The sequence below is a fragment of the Gymnodraco acuticeps genome, unplaced genomic scaffold, assembly GCF_902827175.1.
Source record: "Gymnodraco acuticeps unplaced genomic scaffold, fGymAcu1.1, whole genome shotgun sequence".
Classification (NCBI taxonomy): domain Eukaryota; kingdom Metazoa; phylum Chordata; class Actinopteri; order Perciformes; family Bathydraconidae; genus Gymnodraco; species Gymnodraco acuticeps.
This window is the reverse complement of record NW_022990358.1, coordinates 1,599,799-1,623,651: the sequence shown is the minus strand read 5'-3', so window position 1 is coordinate 1,623,651 and position 23,853 is coordinate 1,599,799. Positions and strand designations below refer to the sequence as shown.

General features: G+C 40.6%; 2 protein-coding genes across 2 annotated transcripts; one reads left to right on the top strand and one right to left on the bottom strand.

Moving 5' to 3' along the window:
* Nucleotides 1–23,138, bottom strand: LOC117551266 (serine/threonine-protein phosphatase with EF-hands 2-like). The gene is made up of 18 exons (XM_034224078.1): nt 23,102–23,138; nt 21,325–21,336; nt 14,747–14,874; nt 14,272–14,326; nt 13,942–14,117; nt 13,731–13,845; nt 13,556–13,602; nt 12,585–12,751; nt 12,437–12,473; nt 11,999–12,148; nt 11,848–11,880; nt 11,541–11,601; nt 11,242–11,423; nt 10,533–10,675; nt 2,720–2,826; nt 956–1,119; nt 770–857; nt 1–237 (listed from the first exon to the last, which is right to left on the bottom strand). The coding sequence occupies exons 1-18, from the start codon at nt 23,136–23,138 to the stop codon at nt 53–55; spliced, it is 1,887 nt and encodes a 628-aa protein (XP_034079969.1). The 3' UTR covers nt 1–52.
* Nucleotides 18,197–22,056, top strand: LOC117551272 (growth/differentiation factor 5-like). Its single transcript, XM_034224082.1, has 5 exons — nt 18,197–18,341; nt 19,543–19,700; nt 19,821–19,913; nt 20,013–20,125; nt 20,767–22,056. Exons 1-5 carry the CDS (start codon nt 18,220–18,222, stop codon nt 20,908–20,910), a joined length of 630 nt encoding a protein of 209 aa, XP_034079973.1. The 5' UTR covers nt 18,197–18,219; the 3' UTR covers nt 20,911–22,056.
* Nucleotides 23,139–23,853: the final 715 nt, after the last annotated feature.

Genomic DNA, 23,853 nt, shown 5'->3' with positions numbered 1-23,853 from the left:
CAAATCGGTTCTGGGTGTTTTCTATGCAGCAGGTACAGCTCCTGGTCCAGACTCAGTTATGTGCTGATATGTCCACCAGCCTGAAAGCCTCCAGGAACTCATTGATGTCGATGCTCCCGTCCTTGTTGAAGTCGATGCTCTGGGCCAGGTCTGCAATAGCCTTGGCACTAATCTCTGTCTTCAGATGAGAGCGCAGGAGTTCCCAGGTCTGATGAAACTCCTTGAATGAGATTAAACCTGAAAGGAAACACAAGGAGGATGTAGTTGAAAAACTTGTGTAGCATATATAGATATCTAGTGTGATTGCATGCCTTGCATTTTGATGATTAACTTAAAGTTGGAAGGTGTTTTAATGAAGAATGAACAAAGAGTGAGAGAGTTTAAGATTTATATAAAGACCTTTTATTACAGTCTAGAAACAGAAGACTTATCTTCCCACTGTTGTAGACATTTGTGAAATGTGACCAGCTTTTAGACAGAAAGACAAAGACGCTGTGAGGGTGTGGTGATTTGAGCTTAAAGCTAATGTGATTATGCAAACTCATTTATTAATATATGTATTCTACTAGATTGATAACACAAGATGGAAAACCAGGCGTCAATCAAAATCAGTAGGGTTTTATCTTCTTGGGAACATCCAATAGTTCTTGAGATATTTCAGTTTGGACCAGAGTAGTGATACCAAATCATTGACTTTCATGAAGTCAAAGCTGCAAGAGAAAACAAAAATGATCTTTTCAGTGGGATCAAAGTGAAGCTGTTTACTGACCTGAATGATCTGTGTCTATGATCCGGAAAATGGTTTCCAGATTGGAGTGGTTCTTGTACATCGTATCCAGGATACTGTTATCTGAGATCTGAAATGGGAGAAACGAATATTGCTAATCTGTGTGTCAGTCTTACATAAACGGTGAGAAAGAAGGATATATATCGGATACAAGTTTTAAAGGCTGACCTCTAATTTGGGTTCAGTGATTGAAAGCTCCTTTATCCACTGCTGGTAGTCCATCATGCCACGCTGGGTGCTGCTGACAAGCTGAGGGCGCAGCACCCTCCAGGGCAGACCCAGATTCAGGACTCTCTCTGTGGTGCTAGCCCAGTGTGTCACAGAGATCATCCCTTAGGCACAGATAGAAATATACAGTAGAGTTAAATTCATTTTGAATAACTAACACAATAAGCTTCCTCTTGAGTGTTAGGGCATTTTTTTACAAGCCATAGGCCATGTGGCTAGTCTTAATGAGTTTCTTTACTTTGACTTGACAGTAGTAATCTATTATGCTCACAAAATCTACATTCTAGATCGTCTTTATATCATCACTATTTTTGGGATTTTATTTAGCATACACTATAGAGGTTTCTCAATACTCAAATTTCCCCTCCTCGACTCCTCGGTCCTCCGGTAGTGGCCCGGAAATGAATTTCAGCGCGCCATGTTGAAGGACGTCTCATTTCTCTAAATGCACTTCGAGGACCGAGCGTCGAGGATGCTCTCTGGAGGAGCTCTAACCGAGGAGACACTGATGCATCCTCCACGGCTCCTCCACGGATGCATTTCCGGGAACGGTGGAGGCGTGACGCACGGCCGGACTTATCTCAGCCAATGACAGCTCTGCATGCATCCCTTGGATATTATATTAGTAACTGCTTTCATCGCAATGCGATGTTTACAGTGAGAACAGCTGTGAGGTCCGTGCAGAAAGCAGAGCAGTGTGTAAAATATATATCACTCAGTATAACAGGCCTACATTACTTTCTGTATTTGTTTGCTGTAGTTTAGTAGATATCTACAAACAAAGAGTCGATATTTTTCTAAGACCATTTAGTGCTTCACATAATAAAATACACAACGGCTGTAGCCTGATGATGCTTTAGGAGCAGTAGGTGTGTGTGGTACAGTGTGTAGGTGTGTGTGTGGTACAGTGTGTAGGTGTGTGTTGTACAGTGCGTAGATGTGGCGGACAGACGGGTCTCAGTTGGTTTGGTGTCCTGTGCTTACTTTTAATACTTGTACAACTTTTGGCCCGTAATTTCAATTCCCAATTTCAGCGACCAGAGAGAGGGGTGGGGGGGGGGGATATATCCAGTCTCTGATTGTGTTACGTTATTATGAGAGTGCTCTCATACTTGTTTGATTCTGAAATTGTATATATTTATATAAATATATGTGTGTGTATATGTCCGCATCTGTAGCCTGTTATTGTCTCATTATACCGCACTGTGATTGAATTAAAAGTAAATATATAAGTCGTCATGAACACATCTGTCCATCAGACAGAGGGCTGCTGTGCCTCCTGTCATCATTAATGGACGTCTCTTTAAAATGACCGCTCAGAGGAGAGGAGTTCTCATTTCTCTAACCGCCTGCTGCTTCCCCTCCTCTCTCCTCGGTTCCCCTCCTCAGTCCTCCGCTCGCATCTCCTGTGGGCAGCACCAAGTCTCGAGGAGGGGAGTCGAGGATAGGAGTCGAGGAGGGGAAATTTGAGTATTGAGAAACCTCTTATATGTTCTCTTTGTCCCCTATGTCAGGTACATATCAGACTGCTGCAAAAATTCCATGTCAGTCCTACCAAATCAGGTTTACCAATTGTTAACCTTTGTCCAACGTATAATCCTGCAATTTGGTTATTTTCCTGCTTTGAGTTTGATGGATCAGACTTAAGTGGTGGTAAGAGAAACTGCCCTAAAAGTGTAACGATCTATCACTGCTGCTCAGTACCTTTGTTGTTAGGATCAAACTCCTGGAAGGCACTGATGAGATCAGACCTATGTACGAAAAGTTGTTCCCTCAGAGCTTGCAGAGCGGATCTCTCCGTCCACCCAACACTGACAAAAAAAGGAAGATTATTTTTTTCAGTAAATCTTGGAATCACTGGGTAATAAACTGATCATAATGTGATCATACGATCTCAATATTTTGCGATGTTAATAAAAAATACATCTTTTGATGCTCCTGAACACATCATCGGTGATGTAACCAGGGGTTATCGGGTGTTTCGGTTCTTTCGACATCATACACTCTTGCCCTGGCGATGGCCTCTGGGATGGAGTTTCACAACCTGATCATAGCGCAAGGCCCTGGCAAAGAGCCACTAGGCAGCTGCTCAGGATGGGCTCCAACATTCCCTTGCCTGGGCATTGCGGGCATGCCGGGTATTCCACTTTGCCCCAGGTGAAGAGGTTCGAATGGCTGGACAAGATATGGTACACTACCTGGACCAGGACTTTGATTCGTTGAGGTACTGCCCGTCGAAGATCAGTCAATGTGACTTTACGGTCCATGGCCTGCTCCCACCTCGTCCAGGCCCCTTGCTGCCTCAGGCCAACCGCTCTGCTAGTCCGCTCCTCCTCAACTGCTGCCCTTACTTCCTCCTGTACCAGCCTGCACCTCTCTTCTCCCTTGGCCTTGTCGTACTGGGGGGTTCTGAAGGTTCCCAGTCCAGCTCTCCCCTGCATCAATGTTCCCACTATTGCTTTGTGGTGGATCTGAGACTTTGCTTGCAAAAAAGCTTTGTCGGCTCTCCACTTCCTCCCACTTTTTACTTCCACCCCTGCCTGTGCCTCCTTGGGGTCATTGGAGTCCTTATATATTATTACCTGTATGGCTCGAGTCAAGTCCTACAGGGACTTCAGGGAAAGATGGAGTTCTGTGTTGTTCCCGTACAGGCAGGGCTGGACTGGGACAGCAAATCGGCCCTGGCATTTAGACCCAGACCGGCCCAAATCCATAAAACAAACGAATAGTAGCGGTTCCTGACAAGAAGAATAACTCAGTATAATTTTTAAAAAACGCTATTATTATCCTTTTTACGTACCAGGGAAAAACTAAACTAATACATACAACAAGTATGTGTAACTATCAATCATTAGAAATTAGACCTTCAAACCCTCTCACAAAGCGAACAGTGACCGAGCAGGGGGGTCTGATGGTGGTGGAGGCGGGGAGGGAGCGGATCAACAGCTTGAGCAGCTGTCAACTCAACATTGTAAATAACCAACCAAAAACGATCACCGGTTCATCTTGTTTTTGGCGTGAGAATAGTTTGGGCAGCGTGAGAGCGTGAGATTGAGAGTGAAAGCGTGTGTCACACGCTAGATGCGTGAGAGTTGGCAACCCTGGTTTACCTGCTGCAGGTGGGGCCGACCAGTTATACAAGAGGGAGATAATAGCTGTACTTATTTTTTAATGAGCCACATGCCATGATGCACCAACTTCAGACTTCCTTACAGAGCCACTCCTCCAACACACACAAACGCGCACATGACCAATGAGGGCACGAGATAAGTTTGTGCACAGATGGAAGGCTGACAGGCAGGTAGGCCAACCCAAGTTCCCATCAGCAAAAACAAGTGGGTTTGCTATCCTGGCTCCAAAATGGTGGAATGAGCTCCCCATTGAAATCAGGACAGCAGAAAGCCTACACATCTTCCAGACTGAAAACTCATCTCTTTCGACTCCACTTCGAGCGATAGAATTACTAACAAAGCACTTATATACTAATAAAGGACTGGCTTATCTAAAGCCAGTTGAGTAGCACTTGAAATGTTTGGCTCTATGAAACCTGATGTACTTATATGATTCTGTTTTCTTCAAGGTTGTGTCTTCCTGGTGGAACGGACTTATTGTAAGTCGCTTTGGATAAAAGCCTCAGCTAAATGCAATGTAATGTCTGGGGGGGTATGCCCCCCCCAGAAGAAAAGTTTTAAAAATAACCCCTTAAATGATGACTTCTAGTGAATTTAGGGGGGGGGACCCTATAGTGCCCTGCCTCCCTTTCTATGACAACACAATAGAGATAGGACCAGATGAGTCTACAGGATGAGTCGACGGCATCTTTTCTTGGGCTTGTTTCTCCCACAGATTGACCCTCTGATATGACTCCCTGATAAACACTGCTATGTCATTGATTAGGTTGAAAAGTGTTCCACATTCGATGACAGTTTGGGTAGTTTCAGCCAGGACAAGATTAAGAACATGAGCATAGCACCACACATGGACATGAGTGGGTGACTGGGAGGTCATCAGTGCAGAAAATCCTTTGTACCGGCCTTGCATATTGGATGCTCCATCTGTTGCATTACCTATACACATGCCCTTGTCCAGTTTCAGATGCTCTAAGACCTCTGAGATCAAGTTCACAAAGTATTGTCCGGTGGATGCATGGCACTTCACTAAAGCCACAAGCCTCTCTTGCACAGTCTCATTGACATATTTTAAGATTACTGAACACTGATCCTGAGAAGTTATGTCTTGTGTTGTGTCCAGCTGAACAGAAAACATTCCGGCCTTCTGGACATCACTGGAGATACTTTCTTTGATTAGAGTTTCTATTATGGAGTTAACAGTAGTTTTGGAGAGTAGGGTGATGAGAGACCCTCTACCTTTTGTTCCACTGGATTGGTGCAATTTCTTGCTCTTCTCTACGCAATCATCCAGATGCTCTTTTAAGCAGACATCATACTTTCCTAATAAAAGGATGAGCTCCAAAAAGTTACCGTGGTCCACGGTGTTGTCAGCTAGCATATATGCTCCCTCATTCTCCACCTGCCTGCACTTTCACCACATCCACCACACGCTCCAAAACCTGACGTCTCTTTCAGACTTGTTCCCTATGAGCAGACATTTGACTGCCAGCAAACATGCTTTCAATGTCTGCTTTAGAGCACCGTAAGAAAAAAGCTTCAGCACAGGTTGAATGTGTAATGCTCTTTTCGTGCTCCTCTGTACGCTGGTGTGCGTGCCTCCAATCTGACATTCCAGTTATAAATGTGCCAGTGTCAGTCCTCTTCCCAAATGCCAGACATACAAAACAAAACAACATATGACGTCCCTTGCAATATGTAAGCCACTTTCTGCTGGTGCCATCTTTACCTTCTGCACAACTGGATTTCTGGTATGTTGTTGTGGGTGCTGTTCTAAAAACATCTGTAACATAGATCGGCTCGGGGCGGGCAAAGTAATCTATGTCCTCCTGCTCTTTGCTCTCCTCACTCTCGCTGACACTCTCCTCCTCTGGGGATGCTACCTGGCTCAACACAATGATACAGAATGAATGGATTCCCTGATAGAGGTCCATACAAATAGGCATTGACATAACAATACCACACAGTTAATGGTCAAAACTACATGTGTGCCTCAATCTTTTATCTATTTCTATATGATTCATTCTATATATTGTCAATCAAAACTACCACAAAAAGCTGACTATACAAACATTTTTCAGGTCCCAAAAGACCACTGTTGCCCTTATAACCAAATAAGTAAATAAACTAAACAAAACAAGCTGCCAGCTGACAGTAATTGTTCATGAATGTTGGTTAACTTTCAATGAGACAACGTATCAGAGTCCCATTAAGCTATATTTTAACTTGCCAGGGAAAACCTAAAAAAGACAGCTTACTAGCTTGTAGGCTAACGAATGTTTCTCTTATAATATTTGTCTTATTAGTGCTTCATCAAAGGGATATTAATGGGTTCCAGAACTACAGAGTATCATAACCTTAATAATAATCTTTTCCTAATTGTCTTAGCTTCTGCTTACCGCGAGTTCTCCACGCTCTCCCCACTCGCGCTGATCTCTCTCCCTCATCTTCCTCACCACCAATATCGGCCACGGGTTAGAAGAAGATGGACCTGCACCTGTACTAAACATGTCGGTTATTTTGACACAAGTGGCAGCATCAGCACGAAGGGCCTGGTTTTTTCTTGCCCGCAATTTTTCTGCTCCCCCTTTTCGCTTGGCCTTCGCCTTCGCCATTTCTAACTCGAACTTTTTTTTTTCTCGAAAAAAAAGGCAGTTTGGCTTCAACGGCCGGTGTTGTGCCGTAGATTGAAGCCTTGCCGTGGATTGAAGCCCTGGGCCGGCGGACGCGCAAACGTGACGTCATCGCCTGTATTGAGCGTTCGTCTAGTTTAATAAGCTTTTCTCTCTCTTTTGAATGATATATTAAACAGCAAACGGCTGAATAAATAATCTGCATACAATTGCGAGGAGGCTCGTTTTAAGGACACTTTTCAGATAGTCACAATCTTCGTATTGGAACAAACTTCCGTTTTTGAGTGCAGTCCCACTCTGCTATGTTCCTCCTTCCTACAGAACAGACAATGACAGGATAATATGTCATTTGCCAGTATAGTCCTATTTCTTAAAACCTTCTCTGTTGTTTAAGTGTCTGATAACCACGAATAGTAAGCAATTATATGACAGTAATGATATAACATATGTCAGACACTGTGTTATTTTCAAGCAAGCCTAAAAGATAATGTGTTCAAACTGGCTTCACTCGCTTTAATTGCTCCTTTGTAATTTTCCTCTGTGGTTTCCTACTCAACACATGTTTGTATTGTAATGCCACTCATATTTTATTTTTTATTGTATTTTAAGGTGACATTGAATGCTTTGAAAGGTGCCCTAAAATAAAGTGTATTATTGATCTTTTAGGCTTGATTGAAAATAACACAGTGTCTGACATGATCATATATGTGATATAATTACTGTTATATCATTGCTTACTATTCGTGGTTATCAGACACTTAAACAACAGAGAAGGTTTTAAGAAATAGGACTATAGGCCTACTGACAAATCACATATTATCCTGTCATTGTCTGTTCTGTAGGAAGGAGGAATATAACAGAGTGGGACTATACACTCAAAAACGTAAGTTTATTCCAATACGAAGATTGTGACAGATCTGAAAAACGTGTCCTTAAAACGAGCCTCCTCGCAATTGTATGCAGATTATTTATTCAGCCGTTTGCTGTTTAATCTGATATATCACTCAAAAGAGAGAAAAAAGCTTAGAAAACGGCGAACGCTACAGGCGATGACGTCACCTTTGCGCGTCCCCGCGAACAGGGCTTCAATCCACGGCAAGGCTTCAACCTACGGCATAACACCGGTGACACCTGTTATGCGCAAAGGTGACGTCATCGCCTGTATTGAGCGTTCGCCGTTTTTTCACCCTTTTCAAAGCTTTTTTCTCTCTTTTGAATGATATCCTGGAGAAAGATATAGGGGGGGTTCCAAATCCGGCAGGAGAAATACCTGCTCTGAACATGTTATGTAGAGAACAGTGCAGATCTTCCCTATTGACACCAATAATACACTTTATTTTAGGGCACCTTTCAAAGCATTCAATGTCACCTAAATACAATTAAAAAAAAATATGAGTGGCATTACAATACAAACATGTAGGGATCAATACAGGCGATGACGTCACGTTTGCGCGTCCCCGCGAACAGGGCTTCAATCTACGGCAAGGCTTCAATCTACGGCACAACACCGGCTCACCTCCTGGGGGCGTGATTTAATGATGCACACCGAGCGGCCAAAGGGGGAGGTGATTAAAGATTTGATTGAGCCGGCCCAGTGTCAGTGGCGGTTCTAGAACATTTTACATGGGGGGGCAAAGGGGGGGCAAGAGGTCATGCCAGGGTGGCATGGGAGGGCGGACAGTACGTGGTATTTTATACTGTATATAACCTATTTATTGTTAATTCATGCCCTAACACAAGTGTTCTTAATGCACAAGAGAAACAAGGTGTTCAGACAAACAATCGGGTGCCCTTTGAGTCCCCCAAGCTTACCTCAACCATTTTAAATGAAAGGAAACTACAAAATGTATTTTAAAGCAATGAATTAATGGAACAGGTTTTTTTTGCATTACAATGTAAAATTAAATATATATTTTGTTTTAAAAAAATTGGTTTTCTTAGTATTAGACAGACATATTTGCATGTCCTCACTAAGCATTATTACATATTAATTTAATATCAAACCAATCAAAATGGCCAATTATCCCAAAATGTTGCTGCTAATATAATCATATGCTTGTCAACTTTAACTGATCAAAAATAAATTCTGAAAGAATACTTGAATTATCTATGAAATTGCAATATTGTCCCTCAGTTTGTTTCAACCCCGTCACGCCATACCATTTACCCTCCTATTAAAATAATGGATCAGTCCATGTGTGATCTGCATTGAGGGAATTACATCATAAAAGTGTCCGTTTCTTCTCTTACCTATATTTCAGTTTTTGTATTTTCAGATTAAGATTGACAAACTCAACATTTCAATTTATAATTAAGTACACAAATTACATCACCCATCTCTTCAGAGAGCTGAAGGTGACCTGTGCAGCAACACATTTCAATCATTATTTGTCAATACTAAGAGCTGCTAGATTGTGCTGCTGTGATGGAATATGTAAGGAGAATAAGAACATACCATGTGGTCCAGCTGGAGTTTCATCTGCCTCCTGATCCCTGCCTCTGGCCCTCTTTCTGACACTTCATCTTTATTCCTCACATACATTTCTTCTTCTTCACTAATGTCTTCATCTCCTCCTCCTGCTCTGACCCTCCTGGTCTCTTCATCTCCTCCTCTTCCTCCTGCTCTGACCCTCCTGGTCTCTTCAGTGAACTCTCTTTTCCTTTTCCTCTTTCTGTTCGTCCTGATCACTTCTCATATGTCTTTGTGTTGTTGTTGAATCACTCCTATACTCTGGCCTGCAAGAGTCTACTTGTGAAAAGCACTGGTACAAATGCTTGTATAACTTTACGCGTTAGGGCCATGTAGCCTAGCTAATATGTAGCATATCATATAACATCAGAAAGTATTGATCAAGCGCACACAGGCAGCTGTGCTTGGATCCAGTTTTTACAGTAAAGGATGTATCCTGGGTTCATTGATCTGGCCTCATTGCTGTGATGTGTAGTTTACGTGGATTTAATAGGAGGCTACCGCGTAGTTTATCAAAGTGATCGATCTCCCAGCTAACGCTGTCTGCGTAGTATTTTGTAACGTAACGCCCCAAACAGCGCCCGTCTGTTAAACGCTATCGATTCAAACTGCAGCGTTTTATTAATATTTAGTTTCAAGCTCTCGTCCTTAGTAAAAACAAAACTAGTGGAAAGGGAAATGCTCCCAGGGGAAGCTGAACCATAGGTGCTGGGACAGCTCGCTCCCTCTCTGCAGCGGTATGAGCCGCGGTCTGTGTGAACGCCACTCCGCAGTTTAATGCAGGGCCGTAGCTGCGTTTTTAACGGGCCTAAAATTATATTTAAAATTATTCACTTTTAACTAATGTAATGCTTGTTTTGTTGCTTGAGAAGCTTGTGGAAATAGTGTAGGTTTGTTTTAGTACAGTTTTAGGGAAACAAAAGTTAGGGGGGCAGCTGGGGGGGCAAGGCTCTACAGTGGGGGGGGCAGCTTCCCCCCCGTAGATCCGCCCCTGCCCAGTGTCAATTACTAAAAACATTTAAACAGAAAGGCCAATCTACCCGTCTTATGGGCCGGAACTTCAGAAGAAAAAAAAAATGACGTGTCGGCCCAAAAGGCACGTCGGCCCACCGGGAAAATGCCCGGTATGCCAGATGGCCAGTCCAGCCCTGCGTACAGGGCGATACTGCTAAGGCTTCTTGGCAATCACAACCACCTCCGGAGGAAACTGCTGTAATATCACTCGACGGAAAGTATTAAAAATGCAGTTCTGTCATTCTGATGTCTGTGCTGCCCTGTCTTTGTACCTTTGTCTCAGGGTGAGCTCTCTGCATGTGGTGCTGGCCTGATACTGAATGAAGTGGGGGACCAGGTCAGGTCCCATTCTGATGAAGGCGCCTCTGTTGCTGCCCACCTCGTAGTAATTAGACGCTGAAAATATAGTAATCACCTAAATGCAACATAAGAGTCAATACCGTAAGTCTTAACATGAATAGTAAACGTGTAGAGATATGCTGTTTGTTAATCACTAATTTCTAATTGCTTTCAGATTAAATGTTTAATTAAATGGAAAAACAACCGCACAACCGTCATTTTGTACTTTTTTCTTAATTTCCTGTTTTTCATCTCCTGTCATACTCAACAAAGCTACTCAAAACCTAAAAGTACGGAAGCACAAAGTGGATTTGATGAAAGTATCATTTTAAAATCTAATTCCACTCTAATTTCCGTATATTTATGTTGTATTTCAGTAAATAATTCAACATAAATGTTGCCCCGTACTCATTTTGGTGTTCAATTACCACATTACAAATATTTGTGTTTTGAGTAAATGCTAATTACATCTTTGAAAAAGGAAAAACTATGTTTTAACACGTGGAAAGTTGTAATGTTTTAAATAAATTCAAATCAACATTTACCATTTAATAGAGTCCTTTATGGGCTTCCATACAAAAGTACCTGTTCCCATCGTCAGTATTGCAACTTAAACTCTTTCTTGTGTGTCTTCGTGCTCACCCTGCGGTTGTGGCAGAACTCGTATCCGTCCTGTTTGCACTCGTGGGAGCGGATGAGGAGCTGCAGGTTGTTTCTTCGCAGCACCTCCTCAGTGACATCTGGCCCCCAGTAGCAGCCTCCGCCTCGCACCTCATTGGGAATGCATCCATTTTGAGGCATTGGGTCACTCCACAATACATCCACTATCTGGGAAGCCAAATTAATCAGTAAAAAAGTCAGTGAAATAATAACATGTGTGCATTATGGAGCAATACTACATGTTGAACATCTGCCAAAACATTAACAACCACTGAGACCACTTACTTGTTTCCACTCATCCAAATCTGTCTCTGTTGTTTTAGACTCCAGGTATGAGTCAGACTTCTTCAGTTCACATCTGGCCTGATCAAACCCAGACAGCCTGCACCTGCTATTTAGCTTCTCATCCACCGACAAGTCTAACTTACTGCACACAGGGGTGTTGTTGAGCGAGCGGCGTGGGAGGTCGTGCCTGTGATCCGGGGCCGAGCTGTGGTAAGTCAGAGAACACACTCGACGCCGGCCTTCCACCTGACCACAGGCCTCTCTTTCCCTGTTTTCGTTCATCTTAGTCATACAGCCATGGACTTTCATTTTAGGAGGCCTGAGAGCCGATGCATACTGCAAACATTCAAAAATACACAGACCCTTGGTATGATGATCATGATAACAATTCTTCATTTGCTGCCTGTAAATTGCCCCACATACACAAATGTTATTATCCCTGAAGCCATCTTACTTTTTGTCTGTCCACTCTAGCTATCTTGTCAAGGTCTGTGGTGTCAGAGATCCCACCGTGAACAATCAGCACTTTGTTATCAATCACTGTGGCCAAAGGTAGCCAGCTGAAAATCATCTGGAGGAGCTTTAGGATCTTCTTGCCATGCACCTGCAGAACAAAGCGAGCCATAAAGTGAGTTCTTAATATGAACTCATTATTTTATTCATTTGGGCACATTCAGTTGCAGACTAAAACAGGAGTAAAAGTGTATTCACTATTTCCAGTTGTGGATTAATAGACATTTGGTATTATGTGAGTTAATACGCAAGCAGGCATTGGACTAACTGAGTCAAACTACATCATGATGATGCAACATGTCCCCAAGGGTTTTAAATCGTCTTAGTACAACAAAATAGGACAATACGTTGAGTTGAATGCAAATCAAACAAAACCTACGCTGTATTTTCCCAAAACTTCTTTAGTGAAGCCATATCTGAAGAAAACACACATTAAACAACTAGGTTAGTATACACACCAGCTGTAGGTTGAATATAATAAGAATGAAACCATATACAGTGTGAGCATTTTGTGATTGGCCTCGAACCTCAGATTAACAATGTGGTCCTCATGGTTCCCTCTGTTCAGATGGACGTCATTGGGGTAGACCAGCAGGAAGCCGAATAGGGTGAGAAGAATCTCTAAAGAGTTTTTACCACGATCCACAAAGTCTCCATTAAAAACATATGGTTTATCAGAGGACGGCAAACCGTTCTGAAAGGGGTACAATAAGATGACACCTTTTATTAAGTATAACAAAATGTGTGGTGATGCAGCAGAAAACCAGAAATAAGTACAGAGAAATACAGAACCAAAATATGAACAAGAATAATCAAAATAGGAGGTTAATACTAGTAGAAGAGTAGAAACTATACTATACGCTTCTCAAACTTTTTTCAGTAATGTACCCCCTTTGAAACATTTTCTCAGCCAAGTACCCCCTGACCGACCCCGAACATTTTTGATCGAAAAAAAAGCCTATACAAATAATTCCAATATAGTGATGTTCCCTGATTTATTAACTCCTTTACAACAAACTAAGGATATTTTCATTTTATGCATGAAAAAAAAGAACATAACGACATAATTGATTTTTCAAAGGAGTTTTTCAACTGAAGTAATATCTGTTTAACAAACCAATGAACACAATGATATATTATGCAAAACTATAAAATACAATACACAAATTTGACATGTTTATATGAGGACCCCCTTGGTGGTTCTAGGAATATTTTATATAAAATTGTGTTTTCTATTTAACTTATTATACTAAGATTATTTTTGTAATCATGCATGGTATTTTTTTAATTAACTTTTTTTTTTAAATCTCACGTACCCCCTGCAGTACCCCAACGTACCCTTAGGGGTCCGCGTACCCCCATTTGAGAATCACTGCTATACGAGAATGGTCTATACAAGAGCAATTAAAGGCACTTTGGATTAGTATGATTAGAGAGAGTAAGGTGTTGAAATGAACATCTCTGTCTGACAATTTGATTAATTGAATGTAATGAGTACCTTGTAGAATATCAACAACAGGTCTTCAAGGTGCCCGTGTAGATCCCCTGGGAAAGAGATAAATAATGAATTCATATTTGTTACAGTGTAACTTTATGCTCAAGAACGTTAAGAAAATAATGTGGGAGAAAAGATCTGAGAACAATATATACAGGAAAGGCCTGCTGTTGAGTACCGCATATGGTAATGGGCTTTGTATGGCAGGCGATGACGTGACTGATGTTGGGGAAAGTTCTCAGAAGTCTCCAAGTCTCTCCAAGAAGCTGCAGAACATATCGAGCATGAAGCTGCTACTAGAAAACAAAGAAAGTGTGTATAAACCGAGCACAGAGGAGAAAAAGCAAACCTTGGATTGAACACCTTTGGGGATATACTCATGTACTTACTTCTTTGTGCTTGAAGGCCTCCACCAGCTTTGACACCCCACAGAACGTCACGGGGAACGTCAGATGGGGGCCTGTGTAGCTTTTTGTCACCTCAATGCTCTTGTAGCAAAAATATCTCTCCCACTCTGTGTCAAGACAGATTTCATTCTTACGAAATATGTGGGATATAAGGTTTCCTATGGTAAAGGTGTAGAGAGGAAGTGAAAAAGTAAGGGCAAACCCACATTATGTTTCTCAGCAGATAGTAGACTGGTTAAACTCAGATTATCTGACTGTCAGTAATCTAATGAAACCTACTCTGCATCAGTGAAGAGTTGAGGTCTGTTTTACTTTCACTGCTGGCTGGGGTGAAGTGGTCCATCAAGAAGCCAAAGTAATTGTAGAGCTGCAGGAAGAAAAAATACATGTTGTTAAATGTCTTATTTTGAAATTGTCAAATCAAAGTACTGGAAAAAATGACATTTTAGATAAAAATGTTGGGGCCACTAAGGTTATTGTAATAAATCCCAGATGGACCATGGATGCGGAATATCTCAGCCATCCATCTTGTAATGATTATTATTTTTCAATCAAATTGATATATGTTTCACTCTGAACCACAAATGTCAGCCTCATGGTGGTGCTGGAAGGTCTGGAGATCACAACGTTGGTAAGAACTATCCTCTTGGGTCCATGAATGTCTGTTTTAAAATGTAATGGCAGTACATCCAATATTTAAAATGTATATTTCTTACCGACAGCCTGATGTTGCCATCCACAAGGCTTCTAAATGTTGGTGGGTAAGACGAGTTCTGTCAGTGCTCACCTTGATCTGGTCTTGCTCTCCTGCATATTCGATAGACTGGAAGATGTTCCACGTGCACCTGCGTCTCATCTCCAGCCGTGCAACATGCTGACGGTACCAGCGCTGGATTAACAGAGCCGCACTGATCGCTGCAGATTAGGAGACAAGACGGAAGCACTCGGACATAACCATGCTGAGGTAACCTTCCTCTTCCACTATGAACACATTCATATACTAAGTTTGATCCATTCTGTAAGACTTACCAGTGGCAGCTTCACAGAGTGCATACAAATTGAGTAGAAAAGCGAGTTAAAATTGTTTGTTGAGACTTTTGTGTAAATATGTGATGGAGTAAACATATATTTACCTGGAACTGAGATGGACTCTAAAAATGAAAAATAGCATTAAATTATTGCGTAAAAAGGTACATTTGACTCTGGAATTTCACTGGAATAATAAAGGCAGCACCTTTGTGACATTTTGTCAGCAGTGGTTCAGACTTTCCCAGACCACATCCCATGATCCTGTGCTGTTTTCACTGTCAAAGAAAAATATACTTTCATGTGTGAGTGTGAAATGTCTGACCTTGTGTTTTGCAAGCTGCGAAATAATGAAATAATAAACTTTTATAAACAACAAAACACATTTCCCTGTTTCATCTGTTTCACTACAGATTTTTGTAATAAATCAATTGGACAATCAAGTTAACAGTTAGGAGTAAAGCAAATGGAAAAAGACACAAATACTCGATGTTTTAAAACATAATGGCAAATGTTTGCATGGAATACACACTTCAGCATTTCAAGTTTAAGTAATGTTTCCCAAACTTTTTTAAATAGAGCAATCAACAGTAGAAATAAAAGAAAAAGCACCAGACTGGCCGAAAAAACCCTTACCTGTTCACGTTACCTTTCTTTCAATATCCCCCTCACTTCTTCTGGACCTTGAAATAAAACTTTCCATTTTGTATGCCCCAAACCAGCCAGCCAAATTATATTTGTTTAAAGAAGAGAAAAGGCAGATATGTAGCATGTGTTATCACTCCATTCATTTCCAAGGCCCAGCAACACAGGTCCCACTGTCTGTAATGTTGTAGTTAGATTTCCCCTCTTGAAGATACACACTCTCGTCCACCAACACACACATTGGCTCAAGTCTTGTAAATATCAAAGCCAAGTGTCCTGTGCCCTGTGATCACACAAAACAAGATGCAAGTGGATTAGGATTAAACATTACTACGGCTGTCATGTACGCTGAGTAAACGGATGATGGCTCTGATAAAGGGCAGTATCGGTTTTTAAATCTTGGCCTTGATGCAAGACATGTGTCCTCCCTGTGACTAATGAATAATGAACATCAATGTATCTCCATTAGTGGTTAATTGGCCTTGGCTAGCCTGGATAGATAGACTTTAACATTAAATATATCATAGTACTAGTCATAGCACCCTTTATATTCAATACAACTCGTACAAATATAGACACAAAATTATCAAATAAAATAAAAAACAGAAACAGTCCTTCTTTTACTTTCCTCACTATGCATGTAAGTGAAGCAGTCATACAACAAGTAGAACACACCAATCAAGGTTGAAGGATTGTAAATGTAACATTATTGGACAAGACATTAAACAATACCGCTTCCAATTATGAGATTCCATAAACTAATCATTTGGGTGCTGTACAATGAGTCTATTGAATTGAATTGTTGCAGCAGGTGTTCTGTCTATCCACAGTCATTATGTTCAAGTCTTGTCGGGCACAAATTAAATCTTAATAGCAATATTTCCCACAGAATGAATCTCCTGTAATGTAGCTTTCTATCTCGCTACACCAAATCCTGCCACATTTTTAATAATGTTTTGTTGAGATTCATCCCAAGAATGTCCTCTGCATGGTGCTTCCTCCCTAGCCCTTGGCCTATTTATAAAGACCTCTATGATCACAGCCAGCAGCAGCAGCTGCGGTGGTGTGACTCCCTGCTGTAGTAGAACAAGGACATTGTGGGAGACGTCTGATACTCAAGGACTCCGCTCATGTATAGGTGGTCGAAAACTGCAATATTCCACAGTGACCTAAGGCGACCAATGCGTTATTATAAGAACAACCGACAATTTTGCACATTTTTGTTAGTGAAAAAAAATCCCATAAAAAAAAAAATACATTTGTTTTTGGTTTGTATTAACAGAAACATGACATAAATCCATAAAAAAAACAACTTCACAGTGAAAACTAAACCAAACTGCTGCCTCCTGATAAAACACATTATGAGCAGGCTTAACAGCTACACAACAAAACATAAACAAATTGAAGATTTGCGATAAATATATATTTATCTGTTTAATATATATATATATTCTATACAATCTATAGCTAGTTAGAAAGATAGATGGATCAAATTATTTATTATTTAAATTGACGTAAAAAGAAAAATGATTTTGTGTAAAACACCTTAAAAACCTATAAAAACTCTCTGATACAAGACACAAAGATGGCTGCCTTATGGGCCATCAGAAATAATTTGATGTAACAGCTGATATAGATATAGAAATATATGAAATATCCCCGGAGTTATCCTCTAAGACTTTATTTTTAAATATTGTCAATTTATCACCATTGTTGAGACCTGATGATCATTTCAGAGCTCAAATCTTCACAGTGTTGTTTAGACCTGTAGGAGGTCTTGTGCAAGAACACATGGCATACTTGTGTTATTATGCCTGTTATTTCACACTGACTGCAAGAGTATTGCCATGTCTTGTATCAGCCTGTACCAACAATTCCTGTGGCACTGCCTATTATGATTGGTTGTACCCTCCAGCAGTAAAACCGTGTTCTTTGGTGCACCATGCAAATATTGCTGTGACCCAGTTTAGTCCACAGTGAGTTAGTAGTCTCTGATTAAAGGGGCCTTAACGACTTTAAACTACCGTTCCTTGCTTGCCTCTCAACTCAGCCTCGTGTTTTGCTCTTTACTCTCATAGAGATGGATAGTTGAGCATGTATGATACTGGTAGTGTGGAATAATATGGTTTAAACATGTACAATACACTATGAGTGGCATCAGAAGGCCCAATTAACCTTTTTTTGTTGAAAGAAGTTTAAAAAAAGAATATGTTCACTGGGGAATATGTGAACGTTTATTCACTGACTATTTGAAGATGTTTTTGCATCTTTTACTTTGTGTAGGCAAAACCATATTCTTGATTTCAAATCCTCCCTAAGAAATCACATCCAGTATTTCATGTCTGGAAGAAATAACTGAACTGATCTCTTTCACACAGGGACAAGACAACAATGTGAAATATCTCAAGGCCAAGCTTTGGTACAGGAAGATAAAAACCCATGTTCCCAGGCCCTGACAAACAATACCTCGTGCAGCATCACTGTCTGGTCACTCCTATCTTCTCTTCCAACCAGAGTCAACCGTAGTCGGCCGCAAGTCCAAATTTGAGAGCAGTTGATCCAAAAGATTGACCATCCGGCCCATACACCATGTCCTTTACGTTTACTGTCATGACGATGCTCCTGTGCTCTTCAATGGTGTTTGCATTTGTCTTGCTGCCATCCGAGGAAGTTTCTGCTGCCCCTGCGAACTCTCCTGTCTCGCAGCACAGGTCAGTACCAACCTATCTGTTCCCTGTCTCTAAAGTGCAATATGTTTGATTTATAAGAGCGCTATTGGTAAATGTTTTATTTCAGGAGCACATTTTTACAGTGTTTTGGTACTTAAATAATATTACGCTTTTGTTTGCTGTGTAGTGTATCCATTTTATTATAGATTGCAGGCCCCTATTCAGAGGGGTTCATTTGATACACTGATATCTGAATGAAAGTTGGTTCTATAGAAACCCTCAAATATGCATTATGAATGTGTTATATTAGTCTAAAAATGGTGTAATTGAATATGTCTGCATGCTGGGGTCCCAATGAAGGTGAATTGCATATATTGGGTATGACTTAATACATCTGAGACTCTTTATGATGTTAGTCCTCATTTCACTGTAGTTTTTTAAGCTTGACCTTGCTTTACAAAATCAGCTTTTTATGAAACTACAGCCTCTTGAAACATTACAACTACAAACTACAACACTTGGGCATTCATAGAATATATGGCTTTCATTGATATGTAGCCATTAAGTAGGCTTCTGAGCATTTCTCTTTAAACAAAAAAAAATGCTCCCCATCCAATCGCTAATCAGAATTCATGCAGAACGTTTTTGATACCAAGTCACAGTTGTCCTCTTACTAGTGTTCCAAAAGGTCTTGGGGTGTTAAAGTGTTATTTTGAAGTAATTTTTTCAGTCTCAAATGTTAGAATGTGTTTCATTTTGCATCAAATCTGTGTATCAAATTCCTTGTGACGTATACTGTGGACCTGCTATATCTCCCCTTACCTTGTCAGGTCGTAGAGGTTAATACATATTTTGAATAGCCTCAGTGCTGCAGACTTGCTTAACAGATAACATATCCATGATGTGTCCGTGCTGAGTAGTTCTCAGGGGAAAATACATCATTTTGATCTATTTCTAGGAATTTGCAGAGCTGTAACATGCTGTTGCAGTTAAGCTTCAGTAGTGTCATAAATTACTCTTCCACAGAGGAATTTGTGTATGCCTAAGAAAATAGTCCCAGAGCTATTGAGGTTATTGAGAGAGTACATGTCTGGCATGTGCAGCTGCTCACAACTACACTTGTTTAGTCTTGATTGGATTGTTAACACAATACTTATTTGTTGTCATGTAGAGCATTTCTTCAATTTTTCTGTGTAATCCTTTTTAATGCAAATGTAAATGTAACCTTTTATATGATGTTTAGATGCTCGGGGGGGTCATTGCAGTCAATCAGACAGAGTCTCCTCGAGGGCCTCAACTTGCAGGCTGAGCCACAGCTGCCTGCTGGTGGGCTGGACGGTATCGGAGAGAAATGGAGGACCACCTTCGGCTCTATTGCTCACAGAGTGAAGGACAATGGTGGTATGTAACACCCAAACACTTTGAAGAAACCTTTGTCGAGCCCACATTTTGTACAGCTTTAATTTAATCTTAAGAGGTTTTCACATTCAAACTGAATTGAACGTTTTTTTGTCCTTACAGTTCCAGTGGCCTCTGGCAACTCCGTGTCCCCTGATGGTGGAAACAGTACAGACCTGAAGTGCTGTTCCATGGCCTCTGAGATCTTCATGAAAGGTATGCACCAATGTGTGCATGTGTTCATGTATGCATGCAAATTGACATGCAAAAATATATAAATGCATGTACTAAAATGTCCATTATTATGTGTTTCAGATCTGGGCTGGGAAAACTGGATTATCCATCCTGCCAGCCTGACCATCGTCAAGTGTGCACTCTGCAACCCCGCAGGGCACCCTGTGCAATGTCCACCATCCCAAACCACTCAGGTATAATTCTCTATATTAGAACAGTGAAATAAATGTCCTCCAACCCCAATTACCTTATGTTTTACTGTTAAATGTATAGCTTTGTTTATTGTACTTGCTTCCTCTTCTACAGTCCTACATGTCTTTTTTCACCTCTTTGCCTAAGTTACATTGGAGCTACAAACACCAAATAGTTTGCCTGTGTTTGCTCAGGAGGCAAAACAGCTGCCAATAGATAAGCCTGTTCTCTCACTCTGCCAACACAAATATACAAATGAACCAAATTCAAGCTGAGACACTCCCAAAACTTTGGTCAATCAGAAATGAATGCAGTGTACGTGCTAAGGAAACATAACGTTGTGTACCATCTTTATGCGATCTTATAAATAACTTTGCAAAAGAAAAAATACAACTAAGATCTAGACTGCATCTTTTAAATGAAACTGTTTGGAAACTAATTTGTAATTTGTTATTTTATATTTAATTTTTCTACACTTTTTTATTTCTGTACTTTATGTGTAACACGTCCACCATAGCATGCACCACTTTTTTGCATTTCTATCAAGAATATAAATATTCACACGTTCTTAACGTCCTTTTTTGTTCAAACTGTGTTATCCAACATAACCTCTTTAACTCCTCCTCTCTTTTTTTCTCTCCAGGTGCCATGTTGTCAGCCCACCTCCCTCCAAATGGTGCCTGTTCTCTATGTGGATGAGTTCAGCACCCTCGTCATCTCCTCCGTGCAGCTGGCCAGCAGCTGCGGGTGTGGGCCTAGTAACCTCCAGCAGCCAGGCACAAAGTAAAGTTTGTTTTATAGTCTTGTGTATGTGAACCACCTGGTGCACACAGACACACAAAATACAGAAAACTTAGTGATACATTATATGCAGGCCTATCTTCTCTCTATAGACTTATCTTAGATCCTTTCAGTGTGTATTCAGCACCGAGTGTGGGAACCAAAGCAAAGTCTCTCTCAGTTTTGCATTCCTGTTTCTCCTTTCAAACAAGAATGTGCCAGCACAAATCTGATCATTTTTTTATTTTAGAGGTTAACTGCCAATGATTATTATGATGATGATAATAATGATACTGCAGACCCATCAAAAATGCATTTCTGTAGATAAGCCCAACTATTTCTCTTGCGCCAAGAGCTGCAGAGAGCTGGAGGCGAAACACTGCCAGCTAATCTTTAAATACATCTCATGGGTGAAGAGCACTATTTAAAGCTGCTAACTATTACAGAGTGTTCCTAACAAAAATGTGAGACTGTACAGAGCCAAATCCTTACTCATACCAGTTGTTTCCCCCCATCTGTGAACGACTCCTTTCTTGGGCAATTTAATTCAAAAGGCATATAAAAATAATAATAATATACATATATATGACAACAATTCACAATCACATTTCATATCAATTTTTCCTGAGTAGGGACATCTTCTGTATGGTGCTTTCTTTTAGCCCTTTCAACTTGCAGAAAGCAACAATGCCCCATTGCAACCACCAAAAAACATTCACTTTTGGAATGAATCATAATTAGGTATAAAAATGACATTAAAAAAAAATCAAACAATTTTTTCTTGACATAACCTTCTTTGAGATATGCCATTAGATCATAGTTTTGACCCAAAGCAGTTTTTCCCTTCTTTTTTTCATAAATGAACCCAAAGAATGTTGTTTGATTTAAATAAATGTCCTCTTATATACATTTTTTACAGCAGAGTTCTTGTTTTCCCTCATATGCCTGTAACTTGCTATAGTTCTCAGTTTATCATTTTGTTAAGCTTTTGTCTACTGCTGACTTTACAAAATTACCTCACCATGTACTTTATTTTATTTTTCAACTATTACTTATTATATTGACATAGCACCATAACTTGTATTTAGATCTCGTACAAAATATTGTATTTTGCTAATGAAACTGCTATAGCATGCTAATCATTTGTACCAATTTCCTGATTTTTTGCTTACAAACTTTTGAATAAAGATGATTCAAATCAAAAATGTTTTGCTCTCAGCTGTTTTTCCTGCAAACATTTATTATGGACTATAACTCTTGATTACTATTTTGGTAAAGCAGTTCCTTAGTCCAGCCTTTAGGTGTTTCACATTTCAAGTCTAGAGGGAGGAAAATAACCTGGAGGATAGGCACTGCGCTCCAGGAAACCCTCCTCATTTCAGTGTAAGAGCAGCATGTTGCGCAGTTCTGAAAGTCTTGAACGTTTATAGCTGCTGTGCATGCAAAGTTTTTTCCTGGCTGAAGTTGAATCTTATCCTATGGTTGTCAGGTTGTGCAAGCAATATATTGATCCAGGACAACAACTATCCCACAATAGGACGAGAAGATCTGGACCAATCGCTCAACATTGACAGCAATTGGATGTTTTATTGATACTGGACAGAATGTCAACATATTTCACTTTGTGGGTGTTTTTTGGCATACTGTCCCCCTTTCTGCTGGCTGAAGGGGCAGCTCATTGTTCAGAGAGGGAAGGGTTGGTGAAACTGCTGCCCAAGAGACCCTTATCAAACTGTTTGATCGAGTGCACTCAGATGACCTACCATAGGAAACTTCAACTTGAGGACAACCATAACATACGGCTCTCATATTGCACAGAAGGTAAGGCATCTCTCAGTTACAATTTCAACTGTCCTTGACTAAATGTGCAGACAGATATCAGTAGTGCAGGTGGTCTTCTTATGTCAGACCATCGCTGTCTGACTGTTTTATGTGGCACATCCGATGTGTATAGCCCTTCATAAATGAGTCTCTCTTCCTAGGAGACCCCGGGGAATACTGTTGGTCTACGCAGCTCAAGTGCAACATTGGAGAAAGCTTTGTGCAGGCCTACGTGGTGTTGCCTGTGGATGTATCTGTAGCTGGACATGAGATGCTGGAAGTGAGAGCCACTGTCCCCTCTGCCACCACACTGCTCAGACACAACAGCCCCACCACAATCGCAGACGACTGTGGCCTCCAATACGACGTGGCGCCACAATTCAGTAACGAGAACACGGGGAACTCTTTCTGCATACAGGTTGTTTCCCCGGTTGATTCCCCGGTTGTTTCCCCGGTTGATTTTCTCAAATGTCCTCCTTTTCTGGTCACCTTCTGGGAGAGAAAACCAAATCAGATCAACCAAGGAGGTGATGGATAAAATACCCATATATTTTACTAAAGTAAAATAACTAATGCATACTTTACAAATACTCAGCCCTGAATTGAGCATGTTACTTAAGTAAAAGTGCGTAGGTATAGTAACTAAAATGTACTTCCGGTATTACAATTTGATATCATTGTATTGTTATCATCTCATTCATTAATGTGTAACCATCACTTTAGTAATTTTTAGATTTTGAGCAATTTTATTTAAGGCTGCAACTGTTGATTATTTTCATTATGGATGAACCCTTATGTTGTGTTTGGGTCTCCGGTGACCCGTATCAAGGTACAATTATATAATAACTACGCTCTAGTTTTTTTATCGGAACGAGGCTTCATGATTTCAAACCTTTATTTAAGGTGGTCCAATTGAGATAATCGATCTCTTTTTCAAGGGAGACCTGCAGATGATATCCTCCACAACAGCTATATAAACACTACAAAACAGATTTTGACAATTTTAGCCAAGTCTGAAGGTCTCTTAAAAAAAAAAAGTGTATAATTTGGTGTTCAGGTCTGGGAAGACACAGCAGAATTGTTGTGGGTGACTCTGGGGAAAATTTGGCCCAATCAAGATTAATCTTTG